Source organism: Camelus dromedarius, chromosome 12, assembly GCF_036321535.1.
Source record: "Camelus dromedarius isolate mCamDro1 chromosome 12, mCamDro1.pat, whole genome shotgun sequence".
NCBI lineage: Eukaryota > Metazoa > Chordata > Mammalia > Artiodactyla > Camelidae > Camelus > Camelus dromedarius.
Genome location: NC_087447.1, coordinates 48,198,941 through 48,218,968, shown reverse-complemented (window position 1 = coordinate 48,218,968; position 20,028 = coordinate 48,198,941). Strand labels below are relative to the sequence as shown.

At 33.7% G+C, this 20,028-nt stretch overlaps 1 protein-coding gene across 2 annotated transcripts in view; it reads left to right on the top strand.

Moving 5' to 3' along the window:
• Positions 1–19,641, top strand: part of RAB6A (RAB6A, member RAS oncogene family) — a 45,873-nt gene extending 26,232 nt beyond the window's left edge. Inside the window, exons 3-8 of one of the 2 annotated variants that reach the window (XM_031460306.2) lie at positions 95–148; positions 1,587–1,692; positions 3,700–3,811; positions 8,779–8,872; positions 16,555–16,621; positions 17,611–19,641. In XM_031460306.2, the coding sequence (XP_031316166.1) occupies positions 95–148; positions 1,587–1,692; positions 3,700–3,811; positions 8,779–8,872; positions 16,555–16,621; positions 17,611–17,675 (498 nt within the window). In that variant the 3' untranslated portion in view covers positions 17,676–19,641. Of the gene's footprint in view, positions 1–94; positions 149–1,586; positions 1,693–1,758; positions 1,865–3,699; positions 3,812–8,778; positions 8,873–16,554; positions 16,622–17,610 lie in introns of both variants that reach the window. The other variant, XM_031460305.2, reaches the window with a different exon arrangement.
• The last annotated feature ends 387 nt before the right edge of the window (positions 19,642–20,028 follow it).

The window sequence follows — 20,028 nt, the reverse complement described above, 5'->3', positions numbered from 1 at the left end:
TATTCTATAATCATAATTCCCAATTGAACCTTAAACTGCTGAATGCCATTAAACTATTATTATTTTAACTTCTTTGTTTTGTTTTGTTTTACAGGCAACAATTGGTATTGACTTTTTATCAAAAACAATGTACTTGGAGGATCGAACAGTGAGTAATGTATTCAGTGTGCAATTTTCTGCAACACTCCAGCATAGAAAATTATGATCAAAGTTGTAAACGATGATTGTCACCATAAGAAGTACTTAGCAGAGTTGCCAATGTTAGTTTACAGGCCTTGAAAAAAACTGTTATTTTGGAGTGAATAGTACTTAGCATTCTGACTTTTTTTTTTTTTTTTATCTCCAAGTGAAATCTAAAAGGAGAGAAAGCTGTTATTTCTAACTAATTGATGGCCCAGCCCTAGGCTTGTTAAACAAAATTTGTGGTCTTGATTTGGAAAAATGATAACAAATAGCATTGAGATATTTAAAAGAGTATTTTCATGAAGAAACTAGAGCTGCTAAAAAACTTCTGAATACTACTCTTGAGGCATTCAAAAAGATTTCATTTGAGTATCACAATTTGTGAACTTCAAGGTTTTATTTGTCAGAATATGATATGTACCAAATTGTCTGTGAATAGAAAAAACAATGTGTATTTACATGTTGGATTTTGGTCTTCCATCTTTTGGATGCTCCTTTTTAGTGCAATATAATTATATTCTGTATTCTAGCCTGCTTTCCCTTGAAGAGATTCCTGCCACCTAAACAATGACTGTCTTCAATGCATTATTTCAGGACCTATCCCCAAAAAACATTATTTTATCCGTATTGCTGTTTCTTATAAGTTTGTGAGTTTTTTTCTTTTGAATGTTCTCTTTTATCTGTTAATATATAGCATTCTATTTCTTAAAATTTGAAAACTTGTATACTGGTTTATAATGGTAAAAAGAACCAAATGCTTATTTTTAGGCTTCCTGGAATGTAGATGTGAAAAAGTAAGAAAGTAAAGACATTTTTGTGTAGGGTCACAAAAAAGGTATTTCTCCTTTTTGTTAGGTTATATACAATGTTCTAGGAAGAAATGTATGGGAGAAACATAAGTACGGTAGTTGGAGACCCAATTTCAGAGTGTTCTGGACCCAATAGAGAAGAGACATTTTATTTTAGTTTCAAAGAGGCTTTCAGAGAAGCATTAATTTCCTTTAGTCTTATAGCCTGGGTTGCTCACTGACATTTACTTTTGTTTTTCCCTTTTATGCGCACTGTTTGAACATCAACAGCGTCTGCTTTTGCAGTCTGGATTCAAAGAGAGGTTATAGGGAAGGAAAAAAAGGAAACTGTACTTATGATTCTGTGAAATCTTTCCTTTTGCCATTTTTTGAGTTATGTACCTTCAGATCAAGCAAAATTTGAGTATTACTTCCTTTTGAAAAAGGAAAGGACTTGTTATTTTCATTCCTCACATCCCTGCAACCTTTTGCATGAGTTTCCTTTTCACCTCCTTGCTACCCTCCCCCCTTTAAAATACATTGTTTCTTTTTTCTTTTTAGTATGAGTTTGGTTTTTTGGTTTTTTTTTTTTATTTATTTTTTCCCATCCCACAGATCAGGCTGCAGCTGTGGGATACTGCGGGTCAGGAACGTTTCCGTAGCCTCATTCCCAGTTACATCCGTGATTCTGCTGCAGCCGTAGTAGTTTACGATATCACAAGTAGGTATTTTGCAACGGGTTGACCTTTCTTATTTTTCTTGCTTGTTTGACTGATTTTATTGTTAGGTACGATTGCAATTATGGGACACAGCAGGTCAAGAGCGGTTCAGGAGCTTGATTCCTAGCTACATTCGTGACTCCACTGTGGCAGTTGTTGTTTATGATATCACAAGTGAGTGGGGGGGAATTATGCCTTTCTAATCTTTCATTCTTTAGCTTAGTTGCATGCATGTTCTTGTCTTGTGCTTGTTTTCTATACTGGCATGTAAAAATGAGTTTTAGCAAACCTTATCACAGACCAGCTAGGTCAGAAATATTTGCTTTGGTGTTTGTATCAATGTGCTTTATTTCTGCCATGCCAGGTTTTTTGCCCTGGATATTTTCTTTCAGGTCCAATTATGTATCCTCTCCAAGATTTTCTTAGTATCCTGTTACCCCTAAGCGACACCATAATTATGGTTGAAAGAAACACTCCTTTCTCATTTAACATGACGTCAGATTTCTCTAAAATAAAATTATCTGCATTTAAGCCTCTTGCCAAGTTTTCCGAATCCTTCAAGACTTCTGCTGAGGCTGTTAAAAGCTTCCACTAGCCAACTTTTCTCTGCTTTCCCCATCTAGCATCCTCTATAGAGGAAGGCAGAGAAAACATAATGTGCAGTTTTCTATTAACCATTTTCGTTTGAATCATATCTGGACTCTATGATTGACTACTTTGTTGCTAACAAATTACGTTGTAATTTCTCTCCAAGAAAAAAATTTTAATGGGAGACTAAAACAAGAAATGGTCTTCCTTTTTCTTTTCCCTCAAGACTGAATAATAATGCCTTTGGCATTTTAAGTGACTGTAAATTTTGAATGGAGCATTTGTGACAGACGGGAAATGCTCTGATTAAAATTGTCTTTGTAAATTGGTTTATGCTATATTAGGCAATATTAAGCAGAGTTCCATATATTGCTCTATAATTTATAGGTAAACCAAGATAGTACCACATTTTGGACTTCTTTAAAAAATTTCTTATAAACAAACTATTGATTTGGAGCTACTAATATTATTAGTGTACATTTTGTATATTTGCTCAACCAAAAGGCATATCTACTTAATAATTGCAAAGGCAGAATTGTAAGTTAGAAGTTTGCACTCAGACTTTTTTTTGGTTAGGTGCCAAATGCAATCAATCTTTTCTTGAAGCTTTACTTTGGGTTGCTACTTGTTTAAAAAAATGTATGTTCATTATTGTGCCTTGACAAGTTTTGCAGCTTTAAAATGTTTGTGCTTACTTTAACCAAATCAGCCAGGTATATTTTTCTTTAAAATTTGTGCATATGTGGCTAAAATATTAGTAAATTGTTTTCTTTAGCTGCTATAAAATGTATTGAAGTACTCTGCTTAGAATCCAGGGCTAGAAAAGATGGATTTTGTTTTAAATGATTCTAGTGCATTAAATTAATAAACATCAAGTTAAAGTGATCACAAACTGAAAAAGCAGTGCAAACTGAGTGGTGTTGAAAGCTGTTTAAAGGCTTTACAGATTTTTCTGGATGTGTTGGGACTTACTGGCTGACACAACTTTTTGGAGATGCTTTCTTTGTCATGTTTGGTATATATGTGTAAGTAATCAAAAAAGCATTGTGGCAACATGACACCATATTATCTGCCATAGCTGTCTTTACATTTTAAAATGATTTTTTTTTCTATTGCATATAGTAAGTACATTGTACTCATTTGGTCATGTCCAGAAATTTTAAACTATTATAAAAGGAACCTTGAGGATTTTATTCTTGTGATTTGTTTAGCTCACTGAAAGTTGTACTCAGATAAAATGGAGTTATGTTGCAGGCACATAAAGGTGGATCCTAATGTGCCAGCCCCCTTCCAATTTCCAGTGCTTTTTTCTTTTCTTTTTTTTTTTTTTTTTCCTTTGTTCTTCTTTGCTTTCTTGGTCCATCACTTGGGGAGGCATTTGCAGTAACACTAATCTCTCTATCTGCCCTCCTGTATACCAGATGTTAACTCATTCCAGCAGACTACAAAATGGATTGATGATGTCAGAACAGAAAGAGGAAGTGATGTTATCATCATGCTAGTAGGAAATAAAACAGATCTTGCTGACAAGAGGTATGGAGTGATTTTGTATGTATATGGAATGTTTGGTTTCTTTGTTAAGCAGCCTGTTATTTTTGTTAGTGAAGAACTGTTTTAAAAAGAGACATGTTTAATCTTTAATTTTATACCTCCTCTTTTCTTTAGTGTGGGAACCTGAAATAGAAATGTAAAACATTAAACTCAGTGTTGAAAGGAAAATAAGTTTCTTGTTTTATGTAAGCCCATGTGTAAATAACTCTTGTGCAAGATTTTTTTTTACATGGGAAGAAAAGATCGTTGACAGATGAAGCCAATAACTATTTTACATTTTTAGGCCTCATTAACATGAGCAATTTTCTGTTAAAGAACAAAATGTTTTTAAAAAACAAATCCTATCTTTAAAAAGTATTCATAATGATTATAAATGCATATGCTTGGTAGTCTTCTTATAAATATTCATTTTAATTCAGTGGTGTAGTTTATTCTTTTCTTTTCTTTTTAATTGTATAATTGAGCCAGACTGTGAGGTTGAACTGAATAGCTTGATTGTGATACCTTAGTCAAATGAGCAAAGCTACATTCAAGTCACAGGATGCAAAATTTATTAACATTCACAGTAGAACCCGTGGCTTGAATATCTGCTTTTAGCATTCTTAAGTGATCTACTGGATATTCTTTATGCTTTAAATAGTCTTGACCATTTATTTAATACTAGAAGCTTTTACTATTTATTGTTTATTCATTAGTTAGATATTGAAATTCGGTAACGAACTTGTGCTATTAATTAAAATGTTGTGAAGAAATCTGGTATGTTCAAAAGCTTGTGAAAGTGTTAAGCCCACTTCTGCCCATAGTACCTCATTTGAAATTGGCAAGAAAGCTTTTTTAGTTTAAAAGTAAATTCAGCGTATGACTTCATCTATTCTTTATGATAATCATTTTCTGACGTTTTTGGATTTGCTGTCATATAAAATTTCACTATTTTATTTATCTTCAATATGAGAATTTGAAGGTCAGTAGGTATATATTCTTTAGTGGAGAGCCCCTCAATACCTTAATTTTTAAAAAAAATATTATATATCTGAATTTCCCTTTATAGCCAGAGTTATCTAAAAGGGTGCTTATAAGCATCTATTCCTTTATTGTGTACTATTTCAATTGAGTACAGAAATGCTACAAATTTAATTTAAGAATTTACAATTTTTCTTTCAGGTAATATTTCTCCATTGCTTTAGAATTACCATCTTAGTACTTTCTGTCAGACTATTGCCCTTCAGCTATTCACATTTAAAAGAATTAGAGCCTTGTTCATTCATTATTTTATTTTATTTTGTGGAGGGGAGGAAATTAGGTTTATTTATTGATTTTATTATTTTTTTAATGGAGGTCGTGGGGATTGAACCCAGGACCTCGTGCATGCTAAACATGTGCTCTACCACTGAGTTATACCCTCCCCTCCCCCAGAATAATTTTTAAGTGAATAAAAGTTTTAAATTTTTTTAAAAAGCATTAAAAGAAAATATTTTGGTAGTGGGGGGCTTTTTATAAGCATGACATGGAATGCAGAAGCCATAAAGGGAAAGATTGATAAGTTTGAATACATAAATATAAAGATCATATTCACCTGTTATATCAGTCATTATTCAGAAGATTGATAATGCACAGTATCATCAAGAGTCTGAATAAACAAAAACTCTTGTATATTGAAAACGTAATTAATACAATATTGGGGAGAAACAGTTTAATAATATCAGAATTTAAAATACTCATTGACTCAAATCCGCCTCCAGTAATTTATTCCACAGATAAACCCACAGAATTGTGAAAAGATGAGTATATAGAATTATTATTGCAACATTATTTATAATATTAAAAAATTAAAATCTGTCTAAATGTCTATTATTAGTAGTAGCATTTTGTAAATGAAATTCTTATAGCCACTAAAAAGAATGAGAGGAATTTATTGCTGTGTAACACATGAAGGTTAGAAATACACTTGATCAGTGTATATATAGCATGATATCCTTCGGGTTAAAAAAAAAATAAGATAGTAGATATATAGAGATATATTCATATTCTTTGGCCTAGAACAAATCTACATAAGCATACATGGAACTTAACTGTAGTTATCTTTGGGAAGGAAGTGAGAGTATAGAAGAGTTTATTGTAATTATTCGTCTTTTAAAAAATAATTACTTGTGTAATCAGAAAAAAGTTTTAATAAAAATGATTCAAAGTTAAATGACTTTATCACTTTCTTTGACAGTTAAGTACTTTTCTTGTAAAATATTGGAGGAAAGGCCAGAATACATCTGCTTCATTGTCTCAATATAATTACCTAGATGCTCAGTACTCTTTCTTCTGTAGCCCAGTGATTCCCAAATGTTTAAAACCTGAGAATCACTTCGTAAATGTGGCTTATTAGATCCTCTTATAAGATTCTGACTATAAAGGATCATGGACAACTTTAAAATTTTTAAGGTTTTTGATCCTACTTCCAGATACCATGATTCTGTTAGTCTAGAGTAGGGCCCTTGAATCTATATTTTAAAGAATCTTTCTAGGTGCTTTTGATAAACTCAAACCACAGTTGGAACCATTGCTAAAGCTAATCTTCAACCATTTTATTGGGATGACATAGTTATAAAACCAGAAAAGATTTCTGCCTGGAATCCTTCATGTGCAGGATTTATAGACTAGTAGTCATTCATTCAGGATATGTTTATTAAGGATCAGTTATGTTTCAGAATATGATGCTCTAGGATAGTGAGCAAAAAAGACAAGTTTTCAAGGAGCTTTTATTCCAGAGAGTAAACCAGGCAGTAAATAGATTTTTTAAAAAATACATGTTTGATACATGCTAAGGGTAAAAATTAAGCAGGGAAAAGGAATATGAAATGTCAAGGGTGAGTCTGAAATACTAGATGGAATAGCAATGGAAGACTTCACCAAGAAGATGAGTGGTGACTTTTGAGTAGAGACACTAAGGAAGTAAGGGAGCTAACTATGCAGATATCTTGAGGAGAAAAAGGTCCTAGGCAGATGGCTCAGAAAATGCAAAATCACAGAGTTTGAAATACACTTAGTTTATTGGAAAGAGAGCAAGAAGGCCTATATAGCTGATAAAGACAATGATGGCAAGAGTAGTAGGCAGTGAGTTTAAGTTAAAAAAAAAAAAAAGAAGAAGAAGAAGAAAGCCAGGTTGTATAGATTGCAAAGTGTAGACTTTCTGAATGTTTGGGCAGTTGGAGCAGGGAGCAGGGAGTAACTTTTCATAGGTTGAAAATATGTAAGGGTAGAAGTGAGGAGGCTAACCCAGACTTTATTCCAAGCAAGAAATGATGATGATTTGGACTGGGAGAGTAGTAGCTTGTGTGCTGATGAGTGGTCAAATTCAGATATGTTTTGAAGATAGAACTGTCAGGGTGGAATATATATTAATGGATGGAATATGGGATGTGGGAGAAGGAGGAGTCAAGAATAACACCTAGATTTTTGGCCTGAATAACTGTCATTAACTGACTGTAGAAGAGACTGCAATAAAGAGACGGTTTAGGGGGAATATGACTTAAGCTTTTGGTCATTTTAAGTTTAGAATGGCTTAGTTATCCTGATAATTACGTGTTAGGTAGGCAGTTATCTGTATGAGTATGGAGTTCAGAGCAGTAGTCCAGGCTAGATACATGTTTGAGAGTCATCAGCATATAGATGGTATTTAAAACCGTAAGACTGCATGAAATCACCAAGGGAGTAACTGTAGTAGAGAAGACGTCCAAGGAGTAAATTTTAGGGCATCTGACATAATTGTTTTTAGGAAATTCACAATGCTGAAATATTTAGGGCTAAAGGTATGTGCTGATTGTCAACTTACTCTCAAATTGCTAAGAAAAAAATGTTTTTTAAAAAATTTATATGCATATACATAAATACATAGAGAACAAGAGGATAAAACAAGCAGATATAGTAAAGCATTAATAGCTGGATTCTTACATAAGAGAATGATTTTGTTTTTAGAAAGTTGACAAATTCTAGTATAATATCTTCTTGTAGACAAGAAAAGAGTGGAATCTAGTAAATAGCTGTAAGTTTGGGGAGTAAGGACAGTTCCTCCATAGTAGTAAGACCAGAGGTAGAATATAAGGCACACACACACATAGATTGGAGGATAGATTTTGGTGGGAGCTTGTAGAAGTTCTCTTGCTTTGCTTTGGTTTTCTGTGTTGTAAGAAGCCGGATTTGTTAGCTGATAGTTCAGACTCATTTAATTAGAATACATGCATATTTATTAAACACCAATGTGATAGCTAGGCACTAGGAACGCCAAGATAAATGAGATAGTCTCGCACTTGAATCTCTCACAATTTGAGAGGCACTGCTGATTATAATGTATCACAAAATGCCCTGTAAAAGAAGTATTGACATGAATTAATACCATGTATCAAGAGACTTTGTAATGTATGTCTTTCGACTCACTTGTTCCACTTGTAGAATTCCACAGAATCCAACTTAAAGAAATGATGCAAAGTGCACAAAGATGTACATAGCAGCATGATTCATAGTAGTGTAAAATTTGAAAACAGCTTATATTTCTAACAGTTTTGGACTGTTTACATAAATTATGGTAACAAATTGACATTATCTAGCCATAAAAAATTATTTTACACAGAAATTTTAAATCACAAAGCTAAATACTTATAATCTGATATTAAGAGAAAATAGCAGACTATTAAGATTTTTAAAAATTAAAAAAAATAGAAGGTGAGCTCAGCAAGTAAAAGCAAAACGTTAAAAAATGCCTTTAAAAGAAATGTTTAGTTAGGTATAACATACACATGGAAGTGCACAAATTTTAAGTGTATTGCAGCTTGATGAATTTTCAAACTAGTATTGCCTGTATAACCAATGCCATATCAAGAAAAGGTTTTTTTGAGCCTTGTTTGTAATCTTATATCGTCATCTTTCCAAAAGAAGAATTTGTTTATCTTTTTTTTTTTCTATAGGCAAGTGTCAATTGAGGAAGGAGAGAGGAAAGCCAAAGAGCTGAATGTTATGTTTATTGAAACTAGTGCAAAAGCAGGATACAATGTAAAGCAGGTAAGTGTTCTTTGGGTATGGGTGGGTTGAGGTTATCAAATTGAAAAAACTTTAAATTGTGTGAGTTTTCTATTCTCTAGTGTAAGATTTTCTTCCTCTTAGCAATAGCAGGCCTCATGAATTAGAAACATATCATTGAACAGTGAAAAAAATCTAAATGTGACATAGTTTGGGAAAAGTTTGCCAAACTTTTCAGATTGTTTATAGGACAAGTATTTCATTATGATTACAAGATTATGTGATTGCTAGGTTGTAAACTCACCATACTCTTACTACATCCCTACTGCATTGTTTTGAGGTAAATTTCCCTCATTTTAGTTTTTGATGGTAAGATTATGGTAAAGCAAGTATTTGCTATCAGGCATGGTGGTTTTTTTTTTTTTTTTTTAACATTTTTTTAATCGAGTTATAGTCATTTTACAATGTCAAATTCCAGTATAGAGCACAATTTTTCAGTTATACATGAACATACATACATTCATTGTCACATTCTCTTTCTCTGTGAGCCACCACAAGATCCTATATATATTCCCCTGTGCTACACAGTACAGTCCTGTTTATCTATTCTACATTTTGAAATCCCAGTCTGTCCCTTCCCACCCACTGTCCCTCTGGCAACCACAAGTTTGAATTCTATGTCTATGAGTCTGTTTCTGTTCAGGCATGGTGTTTTGTTTGTTGTAAAAATACATTCTGGTTACTTTATCCTTAATAAACTGCTGGTGTTCTTACAGTGTTTGTAACAGGAATCTTTGGGGGCAGGAAAATATGGGGGGACCTCACATTATCAAACTGCTTTCTAAAAGATAGGGTAGCCAAAAACTCACCTGCTTTATTCTTCAGGGCTATAGGTTGTATGAAGGAGTAGTCTCAAATTTATAGGATTTACAGACCAATAAATTATTATTTTTTTAATTCTAGCTTATCAATAGAGGGTTAAAATAAAATCCTTGAAACTGAATAAGTAGAGCTTTAAGGAAAATTCTCTCTATTGTTTTCATTTTTGGCTCTTTACTTCCCATCTCTTCTTGCCTTTAAACATTTGTAAGTAATACTGACTTGTCACTAATTCTCTCCTCACAGTGTACTCTTCCATGGTTCCATATCTTTGTTCATGCTGTTCTCTTTGCTCAGAATATTCATTTTCTCCTTTCCTGACTGATACCTACTCATCCTTTTAAGTTTCAGTTTAGATGTCAGCTCTTTGGAGACATTTTCTCTGACATTCTCCACCATACCTCCAGGTATTATTATCCAGTTATTATCATGTACTTGATTATAATATTATAGTAATAAAAGCTTAAGATGGGCTTTCTCTGTCGCTCTCTTTCCTTTTTAAATTATTCTAGGAGAGATTTCACTAATGCATCATTTAATGTCTAAACATCATTCGAGTAATTGGGCCTTAGTGAGAACTTTGGCTTAAAACAAATTTAATCCTACCCAATACTGCTACTTTTTCTTCTTATTTAAAAATGTTCTTTGCTTCAAACTTTTTGCTCTTTAGTCTGATTTAAGCACTTAACCCTAAAGCCCTGTTTTGGTTTTAAACAAATTGTTGTAGTTTTTAAATAAAAACTATCAAGGCTAGAACTAGAATAAATAATAGTAACCTAACATGAGCTCTCGTATTTTATAGGATATTTAAATAGTGTTTTTCATCCTATTCAATATGTCATAAAAAGATAGCCAAAGAAAAATTTACCCTTTATTTTTTTAATTCCTTTTTAGAAAAGCATTAATAATGCTTTCTTTGTGAAAGTGGTCTGGTGTTTAAATTGCTGAAGGAAATGGTAATGATAAGGTGATTATTTAAGGCTCCACCTCACTTTTCATTTCAGAATTAGTACATTCTTTCAGTGAAGTACTAAGTATGTAGGTATCACCCTTCTTATTATATTCTCTAATTTTACAATACTGGAAAATGGAAAAGGAACTGAAACACTCCTTGACCTTTAACTTCTCAAATCATCAACGCTTGTCAGAAGAAAAAAGATTTGTTTGAAAGAGAAGGGAGGACTTTGTGAGAAATCAGTGATAGCTGATGGGCATCAGCACTAACAAGAAAATAAAAGCTTATGTACTATTCACAGTGGAATTGTATATTTGTGCACACATGTGTGCATATTATACCTGCTGAGAAAGCATATTTACTTTAAGCATTGGTAGGGGTGGTATCTTTCCTACACCACTATATTGCATGTCAACCACAGTTCTTGGCTCATGGCAGGTCTTAATTTTGTACTTTATCACATACCTTTAATCTTGTACTTTATCACATACCTTATTCCATAGCTATCAAGTGCCTACATTATGTGAGACAACTGTATGTTCTTTGGAGTACATAAAATTATGTAAAATATGATTCTTGACTTCAAAAAACTTACAGTTGAAAAGAGTCACATTCTCATGAAAACTATGCAGTGAAAGGTAGGTAGTACATGATAAATGCCTAGCAAGTGCTACAGAGTAATATCCACAGTTATTATTGAGATGTAAAATGGATGTTGGCACAAGGAATTATATTTGATGCAGAAATGAGTAAGATCATATACAGTTAGGATGATGAAGGAAGGCTTTGTTTAAAAATGCTGCAATCTGAGCTAAGCCCTTGAGAAGTATATTTGATTTGGATAGATAAAAGACAGGGAATACTCCAAGGAAGAAGAGAAATTAACATATAAAACAAGACTATCTAGAGAGCGTGGTATAAATATTATGTAATAAATATTAACTTTAAAACATTTCTTTGTTGTCTTTCTACCAAGCACTTTATACAGAATATGTAAGTGCTTAGATACTTGTTGAATACAGGAATGAATCCGTGTAACAGTCCTCTTAAGTCAGCTGCTGTTGTTGCACTGATTTTAGAGAGAAAACCTAGAACAGAAGTTACACAGTTTTCCCAGAATTACTGCAAGGATTCAAATGAGAAAATAGGTTAAGTTAAACACTCGGTATTAGCTTCTTTCTTGCCTTACTTGATTCGATTGATTACTTCACGCTCCTTACAAATTATTGTTACAGTGTCGATCTTTAACTCTTACAGCGTGTTGTCATCTGGAGATCTTTGAATGAAATGATCTAATGACCCAGCCCCACACCAAACTAGTTGAATCTGTCTTTAGGGATGGGACCCAAGCATCTGGTGTTTTGTTTAAGTTTCCCAGGTAATTCCGATGCACACTAGGTGTAGAGAACTACTGGTCCAGAGGAAGGACTTCACGCATAACCTTTCAAAAAAGCTTTCCTGAAGTATTCTAATTACTTTCTAAGGTAAAATAAAAGGATAGGGGGAAATCTATGGGGTCATGATAACCTATTTACTCTCTGTGTCTCATATATTTAGCTTTGTAGATAATGGAGGCTTATTGCTTTCTTTATTTTTCTTTCTTTATTTTTGAGTGGAGGTAACTAGGTTTATTTATTTACTTATTTTTTAAATGGAGGTACTGGTAACTGAACCTAGGACCTCGTGCATACTAAACAGGCGCTCTGCCACTGAGCTGTACCTTTCCCAGCTTACTGCTTTCTTTAAGTGTGTATTTCTCTAATCTACCGGTTGATGTTCTGGTTCCTCTTAATTGTCATTTTCTCCCATTATATTTGCTTATGTTAATTGAATCCTTTTTTATGTTTCATTGGAGATTTTCAGCAGCATTTCTTTTTTTCATCAGGTTAAAGTTTATCAGAGTTTTTCTTCACTTTCACTCTGCATATAAATTTAAAACCCTTTTTATAACTTCCTTTTTTACAAGAAACTGAGTACATTGATTTCTTTTGTTGCCTGTTTTTAGGGGTTGGAAGGATTCAGTGGGCATAAGCATTCCTGGTTTTTTCCTTCACTGTATAAAAGAACAGACTTTCTCAGATCTGTGGTCATCTGCTAAATAGTATTATGGATAGTCATGCCTAAGGAATTATCTGAGAATTCAGATGCAAGTGGACTCAAGCCAGTAGATAAAGGCACTAATCAACTATTTGTACTGCACTCTGTGCTTTCTACTGTGTTTTCACACCCATTAGCCATTCTTTCAAGTAGCATTTTTAAAAATATCTACTACATGTCAGGTACTAGGGTAACAAATATGAAATACAAGCCTTGCCCTCCAGCGTTTAAAGTCTAGAGAGAAAGACTAGGCCACTACAGTCAGTATAATCAAAGCTCTGAAAGAAGAAATATAGGGTGCTATTAGAATATATGGAAATACTTGATTAGATTGGAAGATAATGAGATTGAAAAAATCTAGGAGTGGGTTAGGGAGGTTTTCTCAGGAATTATCAGGGAATGGATCCTGAAGGATCTGTCAGCTAGACAGTTTGGATTGGGAGCAGGGGAAGATATTCCAAGGAAGACGGAACATCACTGTATCCTTTGAACCTCACAACTATGTCCCCCTTTTTATTAGAAGAAATCTAAGGATTAGAGAAATTTATATCTTTGAAGTCACAAAGCTGTAATAATGCGGTAGTTAGTACTAGAGTTTCTTGGTTCAAATTCTATGCTTTCTGTAAACACATTAAATACTGTGTTATATTATGACAATAGGTAGATGAGTGTGACTCTTAATAATACCTTCCTTGGAAGACCTCATTAGTTATGCACTTTTCACTAATTAGAATCTATTTTAATTTCTTAAAAAACCTCGAAACTTGTAAATCTCATTCCATTTTCACAGAAGTTAAACAGATCTTCCCTGTGCCTCCCCATGAAAAAAAAATTCAATTTCTAAACTAGCCCATAATAAACTTTGATATCCTTTAGAGCCAGAAAGATTATGCATCTTGAACAGATAGGCAGTTTAATAAATACTTCATGTCAGAGCAAGCTATGAGATCTTGGGGAAGGTTTCTAGATGTTCCTCAGTGAGAACATTTCATTTCTGCTCTGATGTTTTCAGAAGGTCTCGCCTAACCCCTGCGATTTTCCTATCAGTTTTTCATAGTTTCTTAAAGCAGAATTTTATGCCTGTTAGTGGTTTGCTATAGCCCTAGAATTCTTGCAGAATTTCATAACATTTGGAAAGATACTTTGTTCCCTTAGCCCACAGGACCATGGGTTATTGTAACTAGTCTCTGATAGAAATAGAGCTGCTGTTTATGAAAGACTTCTTTTATAACAGATCAGTCCTAAGCCATTTACATAATGATTTTCCTTAATTTTCACAAGTCAGTTAAGTGTACTATTATCTTAAGCCCATTTTACAGATGAGAAAGTTGAAGAACAGAAAGATAACCTATCATGTAAGTGGCCCACCCAGAATGTAAATACTTCACCTTTTAGTTTTCAGCCATCCACCCCAATATCTTTTACTTTCAATGTGCAATTTGTATGTCTTTGTAGTCATAGTAAGACACTGGAATCATCGATAGAAGTCCTAATACAAACTGCTTTTTTTTTTTTAACACCTTACTTTACCAGGATAAAGTCAGTATTCTCTGCAGGTCTTTCTTAGCCTGGCCTTCAAAATATATAGCTTCATTCCAATCCTTTTATATATTCTGTGCTTCAGTCAGTCTGGACTACCTCACCATTCTTGAAAATCATTGAGGCCAAAACTGAGTATCACCATGGTAGAATGAATTTCTGAGTTACAAGATTTAGTCTAGTGCCACATTGTCAGCTGCTAGATTATTCCAGTAGTCATATACTTATTGCCAGTTTGCAGTGCTAAATAGATGGCTGTTCTCAGTTGATGTTGGTGGAGGAGCACATTTTTTCCAAACTTTCTTATCTTCCGTAAAATACATTTTTCTTCTTATTCTTTATGTCCGATGAAAAGTGATTTTTAATGGGTGTTAGGCTTTTCCTGATGTATAAAATTTTGAGCTGACAGAGTTGGCATTCTGCTCTTAATTTATTATCTAATGCTAATATATAAAAACTTAAAAAGAATTATTGTCCAATTTTGCCTGCATTAGTTAATTAATTAAACACTTGCTAATTTTGAAAGGGTATAATACTCTTCCTAGAGTTATCTAATGCACTGTGTCAGTCTATTTCTATATTCATTTTGCTTCTGTAAATTTTAAGTTATTTTTGTTTATAAAATTAACAGCTTTCACAGATATTAATTATTGCAGCATTTTATTCTTGTATCTAGATCTAGAATGCTGATACATATTTGAAACTGAGTATTCATATATTAATCCAAATGAGTCCATCTTATACAATTAATATTACATTGATTTGATTAATGGTAATTTACACAGCCACATGATCTTTGATCATGCACAATTTCTGGAGTACTAGAAATAACGTTAAGGTAAGCATTCTGCAGTTTTAAGTCTAATAGCTGGTTTTGGTTGAATACTGAAGCCAATGCCTAATTTTTGTACATCTTCAAAATGCTACTAAATGTTATAGGACCAAAACAATTATACTTCTTCTCAAGTCTTTCTTGATCCTACCCCATCAGACTATTGCCTACAGATAAAGATTTACTCCTTTTCTATGCTTCTTTCTGTAAACAGATTACTCACAGTTTGATTTTTCCATCCCAGGCCTTCTGTTCTTTCTGTTTCTTCTCATTTTAACTCAGCAACATTTATGGAGCACTTAAACTCTGAGTGCTTTGCACGGTATGTTTTTCAGCCAAGTGAAATCTTAAAAACTGCATTTAAATCCCAGTTCAGATGTCATTGTGTATGGACTTTTCTCAGCTGCCTGATTGGGGCCTTCTTACATCTTTATTCTTAAATCATTCTCTGCTCCCTTAGTTTACAGCACTAATCACATTGTAACACACAGAATTGTTAGAATCCCTATCCTTTGCCAAACTGTGAGCTCCTTGAATTTAAAAATTACGTCTTGTTTATTTCTGTGTCCCTAGAGAACTTCAGACAATGCTTCCAGTAAGCAGGTACTTGGTACAAGGCAGTTACATTATATGTGCATTTAATTGTAGGAATTTTATGTTACATGCCTAACAAAAAGAGAAATGATTGAAATAAGCACTTTCACTTGCTATTCTACCCAGTAAGTGGATGGCTCGATTTGGGCATAAAGTTGAAGGTATGAATCTGTTATTCCTTCAGTCAGTTTGTATTTCCCATGCCTCTCAAAGCGAACATAACACCAGGCTTGACTGTGATTATCCTTTTGAAGATATCTTTCATGGCATCATACCTCTAAACAGAAGCCAACCACTTCCACTGGTGCTCTTTGCAGTGATGCAGGAAAAGCCAGCTCTGCTGGACTTGGGAGGAGGTGTTGTGGTTTCTAACAGTTATTTCCTAAGGAATTGTCAAGGGTAATTTTGACTAGACTGACTTTCTCTATACATACACTAACTTAAGAACCTAACTCATAATAAGACAGGAATGCCACAATACAGTTTAACTAAGTGAACAATCCTTACTCTGAGTTCCTATAGTACTTTGTTTTTATAACTCAAATGATATTTTTGCTGCTGATTTCTTAGCTGTTTGTTCATGTCCAATCTCACCAGTTGGAAAGCAAGGATCATATCTTTATTCCTCTTTGTATTTGGCATAATGCTTTTCATATGGTATTCATTTATAGAATAAATGGACATTTTAATGTGCTTTCATTATGCTAAGTTCTCTGGAATAACCCAGAAGCCATTTCCTTTAACTCACCATCCAGTGAGCATCCTCCTTTAACTTGATACCATTCGCTAAAATTTCCTTCCCAATTATCACGTCTCTCTTTTCCACAGCTCTTCCGACGTGTTGCAGCAGCTCTACCTGGAATGGAAAGCACACAGGACAGAAGCAGAGAAGACAGTATCTTTTTTGTTTCATCAGAAAATTTTATTATTAACACGTCTTTAGAGTCCCACTTGGTTGGCTTAGGAATATTGTGCCATTGCCTTTTGCAGCCAAGAGTTGATAGTTTCAGAACAAAGAAGCTTGGAGTTTTTCTATAGCAAATGAGATCCTATTATCCAAGTACACTCTTGGCAGCCTGCTGCTCACTCCAGTTAATCAGTGAGAGGCTTTGTGTTTGTTTGCTTGCTTGATTTTTAATGAACAGGAAACTCTTAGAATCCCAGCTTCCTACTTCTTAATTTTGACTCCCCTTGGCTCTGGGCTTTTTCCCCACAGTGTATATCATATTTTCTTCCTCTGCTTTTTCTAGCATTGGAGCTTTCTGCTTTCTGTGGCCTCTGCTTTCAGAAATGGGACATAATGAAGCACATGTAATATTAGTTATTTTAAATAATTTTATATTTTGATATTTTCATTGTTTGTCTTATATTTACCTTCTAGTGTTTTTCCATATCCAGACGTTTTTGTTAAGCTATAGCATTCGTAGCACTTTGTATTCAGCTCTTCCCACTTTTAATGTTTTATGTTTTCTAAACCTTTATTTTAATAGCATAATGTGTTCTATAGAGTTGAGACCACATCATTTATTAAATTCTCTCCCTATTATTGGAACTCTCTTGGAGGCTATTTTCAGATTTTTATTTTAGGTGATTCCATAAGGAATGTCATCTTTATATGGTTTCTTGATCCTATAGAATAATTTCTTTAGGATAGATTCCCATGATTAAGAATTAACCTTGTTCTGAACCTTACTGCATATAGTAGATATAAGCAAGTTTATTCCATATAAGTAGCTCATATGGTGAGCTGACTATATAGAAAATAGTAGCTGTGTAAGCTCTGAAGCCAAAAAGGAATGGAAGGGGGTGCTTACCAGAGTTGTTGGTATTCAACAGAATTGGAATTGTACTTTCCCAGTTATAGCTCCTTAACTTTTATTTCAGTGATTGACATAAAACTGGAAAAGCCTCAGGAGCAACCAGTCAGCGAAGGAGGCTGCTCCTGCTAATCCCCCATGGCATCTTCAACTTTCCTCCAGAAGCTCACTGCTTTGGCCCCCTTACTCTTTCATTGACTGCAGTGTGAATATTGGCTTGAACCTTTTCCCTTCAGTAATAACGTATTGCAATTCATCATTGCTGCCTGTCTCGTGGTGATGATCTATTAGCTTCACAAGCACAAAAAAGTCAGTGTCTTCATTATTTATATTTTACAAAAAGCCAAATGATTCCAGCATATTCCAGTGATAACTTTAAAATTTACATGCATTTTCTTAACTTTTTTTCCTTTTTAATTTTATGAGAATGTACTTCAAAATGATGGAAGTCTCAACAATATGTGGCTTGGTTAAGGAGCAATTGTTGACAGCAGCACTTGCCTACCTACTTGATCTCTTCCTGCTTTACTCACTTCTTTTTTACCCTGTTCCTACCCTCCCTCCTTCAAAACAAATGAGGGGGCAAAGCAGTAGTCACACCAAGCCCATGGGAATTATCCTTCAATTTTAGTGTTGCCACTTGCTCTAGGCCTTGGGCCAAGATATCCAAAATTATTCTTGAGCATTGATACAGATTTCTTAGACCTTAATTGAGGTCAAAACTCAACTATCACGATAGACAGTGCTAGAATAACAAAAAGGTTCTGGTGCGTCTTCAGAATGAGTCCTAATGAACATACTGAGTACATACAAGTAAATGAACATAAAATATATTTCTGACCAAAACAAATGATCCTTTCACATGTTAGACTCTGGGAGAGAAAAGTACAAGTGCTTCAGAACAGGTTTTAAATATTTAATTCTCATAAGAGCTGTTTCTCCCAGGGTTTTTAAATAATTGTCGAAATAGAGTTACTCTGTTTAGAAAGCAAAACTTTTTTAAGCAATAGATTTCTCTTGGGCTCTTTCTTTGTTTCTCTTTGTTTCTCTTTCCTTTTTTTTTTTTTTTCAATGCTATGCAGGCAAGGCACGTAAAAATCAAATTCCTTTAACAAGAACCATTGGAATTTAAATTTGGCATCTTGATCAAAACTACCATAACCAGTAGAAACAATGATATCTAAAGTTTACCAACTAAAGACTCCTCAACAGAATAGCAAATACTTTGTTCAGGCATTTGAGGTCAAATTTAAAATGGAAACAGTTTTAAGTCCTTAGAGACAGATCTGAAAAAGCATCCATAGAAGAGGGAAAGGAGAGAATGAAAATAAAACTCAATATTATGCAGATTTATGCCTTATTTTTCACCATTTTTTTATGTTGGTTCTCTCAATCTGTTTTTGCTTTTTATTAGATATGTATAGTTTGGTTAATTAACTAGTGATTTATATTTAAGCTACAGTTAATCTTTTTCCTTTGGTGATATTTATTTCTTTGCTTTTTTAAAAGTAATTTCAGTTTTTAGATGTTTTATTCAGTCTATTTAGAGCTTCATCATGATGGCAATATGTATTTCCCTTAAAACACTGCAAACAAATATACTACGAGCGCACCATTTTAATCTTTACTAGTTATTGTGAGATTGCTGTGTAAGTTAATCAACACATTTGTAAATACATTGTTTGCAGGAAGAAAATTTCTGAGTTACAACTCAGGAAAAGCCTGCTAAATTTATGTTGTAAGCATTACTTAACACAGTATAAAGACGAAAAGACAACAGAAATATCTTCATACTTCCTCATCCCCTCATTGCAACAAAACCCTCAACTGGGAGAACCTTATTCCCCTCTTTCCTCTTCCTCCTCCACTTCCCACTTATTGTCACCTTGTATTATTCAGAGAGCACTTGGATTATGGGTCTGATTAGGGAAATGCTTTCAGATAATCATTAGCCCACATACCCCAGTAACTTATACTCAAAAGATGGGATGGAGTGTAAAGTGCTTTTATAATACAATATTATTGTTAAAGGCAAGGGTTGACTCTTTTGTTTTATTTTGACATGGCATGTCCTGAAATAAATATCAATTCAATATGGCAGATGGGTCATATTCTTTATTTGGAAAAAGTTGTGATTTCTGACATGGAGGTGATTGTCTTCCTACACTGTAGCATTTGGTTCTTTCTGTGTATCTTTAAGGCAGTAACCAGTTAATGCTGCTTCTAATATTGGTCTTTTTATTTGGCTTGGGGTTCTTCAACTAAAGCAGTGAAGTGTGTTCATAGTGCAGATTTTTTTTTAAATAAACACAGTTTTGCTGCCAAAAATGTATAAATAAACATGAAAGAAAACAATTATTGACTTGGTTTCCCATTCCTGCCAAAGTAGTGAGTTAGCATGTGTTACCTACTTCCTCCTTAGAACTATAAAGGGAACATGGAATTCAGAAAAATAACAAACCAACAACAAATCTGAGAAACCTCT